Genomic DNA, 9930 nt, shown 5'->3' with positions numbered 1-9930 from the left:
TAAACTATGAATCATCCATACACCAATTGGCTTAATCATTTATTTACTAACTAACTAAATAATCACAGAAATGCATGAACAAGCAAACAGTAGATATTGGTTACTAACAATGATAGGGAATATCCCCTTGTGGGCTAAACCGATATGACGGCTAGGTGGACAAAGTGAAGGGGGTGTGAACTGAGAGAGCGGGAAAGACCAAATGGATCACTACACACTGGATTAATTAATTATATTAATTGAAATGCTAATCCTTTGCACATGAACGCTCGCTCATTCGGGAATAATTGCAATCAATATATTTACGCCATTATGTAGTTGTCTTCTCTGTTGGAATTGTCAGTCAGTTCATCAGAGAGTCTCTGGCTACTCATAGTGGCGGCTCCTGATACTGTCTGTTGTATGGATACGTCAGGCGTCCATGGTTCTCAGAGTAGATGTTTCGGCGGTCGTCGGTATTCACATCCCAGGTTTACATAGTTTCTAGCTGCAGACTAGTAATTAGTATCTAAGTTTTGCTCTTATTCTGTAGGGATCGATAGTCTCAGAGTTTAACCGTTTCCAGCCGTGTAGCCAATGCTCCACGTAGTATAGTTTTCTAGTTTTGGTACTCAAACCTGTACCACCTCAGCTTACACCGAGGTATGCGTGGTCTGAGAGGTTCATCTCACTCTGGAGATTCGTCCACGTCGGTCAGTGTTCTCGTACTAGATTTGCTACCTTTCCAGCTTCAGTCTGTTAGGCTGTAATCTAGGACTCACTTCTTCTTGGGTGATCAATAGTTCAGAGTTCATACTATTTCACGTGTAGTGCAAGCTGTCACGTTTCCTGGCCTGTATGGTTGAAATTAGAATTAGCCCTTTTTAAATGTGAGGACAAGTCCTCCCATATTTGGAATTTAGGTGACATTGGGTCATGGGGGCTTTTATAGAAATGTAGAAAAGGGGTTGGTTCATAATTTACAACCAATGCCTATTCACTTGGGGCTTGGCTCCTGACAGTTAAACTTTACAATGAAGGCAAATTCTCTCATTTTAAAAGGTTAACATCACATTACATCATTTCACAAGTAGTTTCATCTTTACTCATTCATATTATACAAGAATTAGATGCAAGCCTCATAAATGAGGAACCTGTATAAACAGAGTTAGGGTAATGTGGCTGGATTGTCTTTCATGAGGTCACAAACATGAAACAAAATGGACCGGGTCATAGCTGGCTTCTCCACCGACCATTTACACACATATTGTTCAATTCTCAAATTCTGGAATGTAGTAGAATTTGGCAGGAGTTCCTTTGTTCTACTGTGAAACACTCTCTCTCCATACTGCATGGCCAGGGAGAGTCTCTTTACGGAATTTATGATGTGGGGGTTAAGTTATAAAACTGCCCCCCCCTCCTAACAGGAGAGGGGGGTTGTTCACATCTCTGCTAGCCAACTCACTGAAAGGGCTAGCGTCATGACACCTGCCTCCATCACAATCACAATGTTAACCTCTTCACCCAGCCACTGATGTAAAGTGTCTCCCCTGCCGTTTATGAAAGAGTCTGGCTTTTGTTTTTCTGTACTGTAATTTGCTGTGCTGTGCACTACAGTAGCACTACTATAATGGGAATTATAAGCACTCATTTTTGCACTCTGTTTTGTCGCTATGGATTATTCAAAATGTTCTGCTCGGCTTTGTGACAGAGGTGACAGCGAGGGTGTGTTGGTTCTCTGTTTCTTTATCTCCCTCTCTTCTTTCAGTCTCTGTCTTTCTCATTTCTCACTGTTTCTTTATCTCCCTCTTCTTTCAGTCTGTCTTTCTCATTTCTCACTGTTTCTTTATCTCCCTCTTCTTTCAGTCTGTCTTTCTCATTTCTCACTGTTTCTTTATCTCCCTCTTCTTTCAGTCTCTGTCTTTCTCATTTCTCACTCTGTTTCTTTATCTCCCTCTCTTCTTTCAGTCTGTCTTTCTCATTTCTCACTGTTTCTTTATCTCCCTCTCTTCTTTCAGTCTGTCTTTCTCATTTCTCACTGTTTCTTTATCTCCCTCTCTTCTTTCAGTCTGTCTTTCTCATTTCTCACTGTTTCTTTATCTCCCTCTCTTCTTTCAGTCTGTCTTTCTCATTTCTCACTGTTTCTTTATCTCCCTCTCTTCTTTCAGTCTGTCTTTCTCATTTCTCACTGTTTCTTTATCTCCCTCTTCTTTCAGTCTCTGTCTTTCTCATTTCTCACTCTGTTTCTTTATCTCCCTCTTCTTTCAGTCTCTGTCTTTCTCATTTCTCTCTCTGTTTCTTTATCTCCCTCTCTTCTTTCAGTCTCTGTCTTTCTCATTTCTCACTCTGTTTCTTTCGCTTTCTCAGCCCACATTAATTTATTCAGCTTCACCTCACCTGCCCATTAGCTGCTAAGCCCCTTGTTAGGACCAGAGAAAGCCCCCCAGTCTCACATACTGTATGGTCTTCCCAACCTCTAGTACTGTCAAGCTGGCACACACAGTGCATTTGGAAAGTATTCAGACCCCTTCCCTTTTTCCATATTTTGTTACGTTCCAACAGAACAACGACCCTAAACACACAGCCAAGACGACGCAGATGGCTTCGGGACAAGTCTCTGAATATCCTTGAGTTGCTCAGCCAGTGCCCATATTTAAACCGGATTGAACATCTCTGGAGAGACCTGAAAATAGTTGTGCCGCGACAATCCCCATCCAACCTGACAGCGCCTAAGAGGTTCTGCAGAGAAGAATGGGAGAAATTCCCCAAAAACAGGTGTGCCAAGCTTGTAGCGTCATACCCAAGAAGACTCCAGGCTGTAATCGCTGCCAAAGGTGCTTCAACAAACTATTTTTACTTTATTTATTTGTAACCTTTATTTAACTAGGCAAGTCAGTTAAGAACAAATTCTTATTTACAATGAAAGCCTTCCGGGGAACAGTGGGTTAACTGCCTTGTTCAGGTGCAGTACAATTTTTTTTTTTGCTTTGTTATTGTGTGTAGATTAATGTGGAACAAAAACAATTGAATCCATTTTTGAATAAGGCTGTAACGTAACAAAATATGTAAAATGTCAAGGTTCTGAATACTTTCCGAATGCCTTCCAGGATACATTGACGATTGATAAAGCTATATCTCACCTCTGGAGTAGTTTCTACCACGGAACGGCAAAGTGGTCTAGCATTAACAGTGATGCGTTAAACATTGTCTTGCTCTACCCCTTCCCCTCTCTCTCTCTTTCCCTTTTCTATCCTCCATCTCTTTTGTTGTTTCACTGAGTGCTATCGAACAGCACATCAAGATGAATCCAAAGCCACCATTTTGGGCTTTCATTAGCGCTGTGGCCCAGGCGGCACCGTCAACACAAAGCTTTCAAACGTCCATCAGTGAAGGGATGGACACAATGGGCTCCAGGGGTTGCTGGCTGACCTTTCCACAGAGCCTCTCCTCTTGTGCCACCAGCCTCTCTTTCTCTGTTTTTCTCTCTCTCTCTGTGTGATAGATCAGATCATAACACAGGTCCAGGGCCCACGTATTGTGGAGTTGAAAGCCACCTCAAACGCTAAACAATCGGCACACTTTGGCTTTTCTGTAGCGCATTTCACAGAGCGCCTGGGGTTGGACCCTGCTTTATCCCCGTGGGTGAAAGGCTGTGTAAGGCCCCCAGCTGAGATAGATGTACAGCCTGCCTGACCGTCTGGGGGGGGGGGGGGGGGGGGGGGGGGGGGGAAATGTTACCTTAAAATAATTTCTCCCCTTTTCTAAAATGTTTTAGTAAAATAAACGTGTTGGTTGTTTTTTGTGGCATCCTGACTTCCCCACCCAAGGCTGGGTTGATGTGCTCACTTTCATGTGGAACTTCAAAGCAATTGATCCCTCTCCTCGTCAATACAATCATCAGAAATAATACATCTAAAATAGTCAATAATACATCAAGGGCTAGGAGCAGCTATCTCTCCACACAGGAAAGCTCTTAGTGGAAAAACAGGCACTTGCATCACATCTCTGGGAAAAAATGTCCTTGCCTGCATGTCTCTGTGGCGGAGTGGAGGTTATCGCCCAGGAATTCCAATTGCCTGCCAGTCATCAGATAAGATGAATTTCCAATTGAGCTAAAGCCTTTGCCATGGAGAAAGGACGAGTGCTCAGTTCCTTTCCTTTATGCCCCAAAACTATCTGAGCAGAAAATAAATGCCATTGCCCCTGCCATGGAGGAATCAGGCTAGTATAACTTTCCTCCCCCTGCCATGGAGGAATCAGGCTAGTATAACTTTCCTCCCCCTGCCATGGAGGAATCAGGCTAGTATATTTTTCCTCCCCCTGCCATGGAGGAATCAGGCTAGTATAACTTTCCTCCCCGTGCCATGGAGGAATCAGGCTAGTATAACTTTCCTCCCCCTGCCATGGAGGAATCAGGCTAGTATAACTTTCCTCCCCCTGCCATGGAGGAATCAGGCTAGTATAACTTTCCTCCCCCTGCCATGGAGGAATCAGGCTAGTATATTTTTCCTCCCCCTGCCATGGAGGAATCAGGCTAGTATAACTTTCCTCCCCGTGCCATGGAGGAATCAGGCTAGTATAACTTTCCTCCCCCTGCCATGGAGGAATCAGGCTAGTATAACTTTCCTCCCCCTGCCATGGAGGAATCAGGCTAGTATAACTTTCCTCCCCCTGCCATGAAGGAATCAGGCTAGTATAACTTTCCTCCCCCTGCCATGGAGGAATCAGGCTAGTATAACTTTCCTCCCCCTGCCATGGAGGAATCAGGCTAGTATAACTTTCCTCCCCCTGCCATGGAGGAATCAGGCTAGTATAACTTTCCTCCCCCTGCCATGGAGGAATCAGGCTAGTATAACTTTCCTCCCCCTGCAATGGAGGAATCAGGCTAGTATAACTTTCCTCCCCGTGCCATGGAGGAATCAGGCTAGTATAACTTTCCTCCCCCTGCCATGGAGGAATCAGGCTAGTATAACTTTCCTCCCCCTGCCATGGAGGAATCAGGCTAGTATAACTTTCCTCCCCCTGCCATGGAGGAATCAGGCTAGTATAACTTTCCTCCCCGTGCCATGGAGGAATCAGGCTAGTATAACTTTCCTCCCCCTGCCATGGAGGAATCAGGCTAGTATAACTTTCCTCCCCCTGCCATGGAGGAATCAGGCTAGTATAACTTTCCTCCCCCTGCCATGGAGGAATCAGGCTAGTATAACTTTCCTCCCCCTGCCATGGAGGAATCAGGCTAGTATAACTTTCCTCCCCCTGCCATGGAGGAATCAGGCTAGTATAACTTTCCTCCCCCTGCCATGGAGGAATCAGGCTAGTATAACTTTCCTCCCCCTGCAATGGAGGAATCAGGCTAGTATAACTTTCCTCCCCCTGCCATGGAGGAATCAGGCTAGTATAACTTTCCTCTCAGATGGAATGTTGTCACCAGATGGTTGAGATATGTTCCTGGCTGTAAAAATGGACTGCTTTCTAAACTGACTGTATCGGTGACATACAGCATAAATTCACTTTCCATAAATTAAGTATGGAAGTTGCAAAATAATTATTTATTTTTAATTGATAAAGATGAAAGAAAAGAAGAGTCTAATCATCAATAATGTACAGACACTCCTTTTCACTCTCTACCTTCAGCTGGTTAGATGTCTCTGCATGGACACGCAGGTTAGCCTTTTGGCATGAATCGTGTTCTGGAGGCAGCTCTGCAGAGTGGTCACTAGCTGGCACAGCCACAAAGTCATACAATCTGATTTTAAACCTAACCCTAACCTTAACCACACTGCTAACCTTAATGCCTAACCCTAACCATAAATTAAGACCAAAAAACACATTTTTGTTTTCATATACTTTTGCAATATAGACAATTTAGACTTTACAGCTGGCCTATCCAAGGGGAAATCGCTCAGTTATGACTCTAGGACACAGAACAACATCAGACCGATTTAACATCACTCACAGACACAGTCACAGAGGTCATAGTTTGCATGTACAGTGGCAAGAAAAAGTATGTGAACCCTTTGGAATTACCTGGATTAATGAATTAATTGGTAATCAAATTTGATGCAAGTCACAACAATAGACAAACATAGTGTGCTTAAACTAATAACACACAAATTATTTTATTCTTCTTGTCAATACTGAATATATCATTTTAACATTCACAGTGTATTTTGGAAAAAGAATGTGAACCCCTAGGCTAATGACTTCTCCAAAAGCTCATTGGAGTCATGAGTCAGCTAACCTGGAGTCCAATCAATTGGACGAGATTGGAGATGTTGGTTAGAGCTGCCTTGCCCTGTAATAAAACACTCACAAAATTTGGGTTTGCTATTCACAAGAAGCATTGCCTGATGTGAACCATGCCTCAAAAGAGATCTCAGAAGACCTAAGATTAAGAATTGTTGACTTGCATAAAGATGGAAAGGTTTACAAAAGTTTCTCTAAAAGCCTTGATGTTCATCGGTTCACGGTAAGACAAATTGTCTATAAATGGAGAAAGTTCAGCACGGTTGCTACTCTCCCTAGGAGCGGCCATCCTGCAAAGATGACTGCAAGAGCACAGCGCAGAATGCTCAATGTGGTTAAGAACAACTAAAGACTTACAGAAATCTCTGGAACATGCTAACATCTCTGTTGACAAGTCTACTATACGTAAAACACTAAACAAGAATGCCTTTCATGGGAGGACACCATGGAAGAAGCAACTGCTGTCCAAAAAAAAAACATTGCTGCACGTCTGAAGTTTGCAAAAGTGCACCTGGATATTCCACAGCGCTACTGGCAAAATATTCTGTGAACAGATGAAACTACAGGAGAGTTGTTTTGAAGGAACACAACACTATGTGTGGAGGAATAGAAGGCACAGCACACCAACATACAAACCTCATCCTAACTGTAAATTATGGTGGAGGGAGCATCATGGTTTTGGGCTGCTTTGCTGCCTCAAGGCCTGGACAGTTTGCTATCATAGAGAGAAACATGAATTCCCAAGTTTACCAAGACATTTTGCAGGAGAATGTTAGGCTATCTGTCCGCCAATTGAAGCTCAACAACCGAACGGCCTCAACAGAAGAAAATATGCCTTCTGGAGTGGTCCAGTCAGAGTCCTGACCTCAACCCGATTTGAGATGCTGTAGCATGACTTTAAGAGATCAGTTCACACCGGACATTCCAAGAATATTGCTGAACTGAAACAGTTTTGTGAAGAGGAATGGTCCAAAATTAGTTCTGACCGTTGTGAAGGTCTGATCCGCAACTACAGAAAACGTTTGGTTGAGGTTATTGCTACCAAAGGAGGGTCAACCAGTTATTTAAATCCAAGAGTTCACATACTTTTTCCAACCTGCACTGTGAATGTTTACACGGTGTTCAAAAAATACATGAAAACGTATAATTGTTTGTGTTATTAGTTTAAACGGACTGTTTGTCTCTTGTTGTGACCTAGATGAAGATCAGATAACAACATTTTATGACCAATTTATACAGAAATCCAGGAATCTCCAAAGGGTTCACATACTTTTTCTTGCCACTGTGTGTTCTCTTCTGGGTTGACCTCTCATCACTGTGGTGATTATTTAGAGGTCAGCGGTCAACATGCTGCTGTCTGACCCCAGTGGTCAGAGCTTCCTGCTGAGGAAAACCTCTTAGCTAATCAAGACTGACCCTACAACAGCTCAAACACTACTATAGCCCCCACGAGAACTATAGGGGAACCTATTACATTTTTAAAGGTGTGTGTGTGTGTCTGTTTGTCTGTAAGTGTGTTTAACTCTGACTGGGGTTAGAGTTAGATAGATAGATAGATAGATAGATAGATAGATAGATAGATAGATAGATAGATAGATAGATAGATAGATAGTTAGATAGATAGATAGATAGATAGATAGATAGATAGATAGATAGATAGATAGATAGATAGATAGATAGATAGATAGATAGATAGATAGATAGATAGATAGATAGATAGATAGATATATAGATAGATATCCCCCCCAGATAAAGTGAAACAAGTGCGCACTTGCAGAGCATGTATTCACACTGTGGGAACTTAATTGGCAAGCTCTGCAAGTCTCTCCCTGACACACACACACACACATACTTTCCCTGCAGGTGGAGGCGTTGGTTTGTGGCGAGCAGCCACGTCCCGCACACTGTGCTCTGATGGGATGTGTTGTGGTCTTGGTCATGACGTAAGGCGTATTGATTCTGCTGCTCTCCGATTGGCTGTGTGTCTCGGCAGGCTTCTCAGTGTGTCCTAACCTCACGCTGCAGGTCAATATCCCATTCTGGATCCTGCCTGGTTCCTGCCTGGCCTGCCAAGGTTCTGAGCGTTGTTCCAGATGAACCTCTGTAACATGCCGTTATTCCTGCCCCCTCTGCAGCGGCACTTTGCTCTTCATGCTTGGCTCTGTCGGTCTGTTGAGTGTCTGGATGCTTTCAGAGCTCTGGCCAAATGAATACATGAGGATGCAGGAAGTGCTCTATGAATCACCTGGAACCAATTTCTGCACCAAATCTAGTTATGATGCTGTCAGAGCCTACAGTAACCAACAGACTTCTGTTCAACGTTTAGTTTTGATTTACATTTGGTTAAGGTGTCAACTAATGTGAATTCAATGTGAAATCAACCAAAATGTCAACATGTCATTGGATTCACATAGATTCATATTTTAGATGGTTTGGAAACAACATTGATTTCATTTAACCCGTTTTTGCCCAGTGGGTACATTCTAGAAACGTTTTTAAAGACTAAGGCCATCACTGACAAGCTAATGATTTTTTTCAAATTTCTTTCCATCTTTGCTTCTTTCTCTGAATGAATGGATAAACTGTGGCTGTACAGTATGCTTCTTTGTTGTTGTCAGAGATGGAGAGGTCTTCTCCAACAGTAATCTATGAGTACTCTCTATGAAAGTGCCAGTGGTTCCGCCCCACTGAGAGAATCACTACAATTACCTGACCTGACCATAGACATCATTCGGGCTGACTTTTGGTGGGTGCTGATTTAGAAGAGAGACTCCTCCCCCTAGTCACACATACTATTCACACCCCTGACCTTAGCGTCACAGCACTAAGGTCAGGGGGCGGGGCAGACGTTATTATGTAATGGACAGGTCTGACAGAGGAGCGGAAATCACGGTGCTCGCCTTACAAGACAGAAGGAGGTCAGGGGCTGGGTAGACATTTTGTTAACAATTGAGCTGAAGTGAGTTTGAAGACGTGTGTGTTGGGCTGTGTATTGATCTGAAGTATTGGTGATTTGACATTGTCCTCTCCTTGTTTTCAGAACCTGCTGGTAAACCATGGATGAAGAGCAGTGGAAAAGGCTGAATGAAACTCATGTCCATGAACAGTTTTACTGCAGCACAAGACTGGCACTTCCAAATGTCTCGCTGATTCATATTTAGGGGCAAAGAGCTGCTTTGGTGTTAGCATAATGCCTTTTATACATTGTTTTAATCATTTTATCTTAATTTTGAAGTTGCACTACGTAAATGCTACTGTACATTTTACAGGGTAAAATAGATATTTGAAAGAGGACTGACTGGTTTTAAGTTGTATTTTGTTTTATATTTTTTAACAGTATACTCAGGACTTCCTGACCATTTATCAGGTTTCTATCATATCCATTCCATTATTTAATCAATTAAACCATATCCCTATACTGATGTCTGTCTGGTTCTTGGTTTTGCTATAGCTGTGCCTGTATAGTACTTGTAAGTGGCTATATTGAACCACTTTCTGATGTTTCTTTGTAAAACTCAGAACGCACGTAGAAAGCAACACATTTCTTCTTGGTCATTCATTCTCTTTTCTCTTGACATTTATTCTCGTTCTGTTTCTTGGCGTTTATTCTCGTTCTCTTGGCATTTATTCTTGTTCTCTTTCTTAATATTTATTCTCGTTGTGTTTCTTGACATTTATTCTTATTCCGTTTCTTGCCGTTTTATT

The 9930-nt window shown here is 42.6% G+C and overlaps 1 protein-coding gene across 2 annotated transcripts in view; it reads left to right on the top strand.

Moving 5' to 3' along the window:
• Positions 1-9647, top strand: part of chchd6a (coiled-coil-helix-coiled-coil-helix domain containing 6a) — a 64534-nt gene extending 54887 nt beyond the window's left edge. For both annotated transcript variants that reach the window (XM_021616273.2, XM_021616274.2), the window contains one exon: positions 9266-9647. In XM_021616273.2, the coding sequence (XP_021471948.1) occupies positions 9266-9289 (24 nt within the window). In that variant the 3' untranslated portion in view covers positions 9290-9647. The remainder of the gene's footprint in view (positions 1-9265) is intronic.
• The last annotated feature ends 283 nt before the right edge of the window (positions 9648-9930 follow it).

Source organism: Oncorhynchus mykiss, chromosome 9, assembly GCF_013265735.2.
Source record: "Oncorhynchus mykiss isolate Arlee chromosome 9, USDA_OmykA_1.1, whole genome shotgun sequence".
Taxonomy (NCBI): Eukaryota; Metazoa; Chordata; class Actinopteri; order Salmoniformes; family Salmonidae; genus Oncorhynchus; species Oncorhynchus mykiss.
Note: the sequence above shows the minus strand (reverse complement) of the source record. Positions and strands in the feature narration are given on the sequence as shown.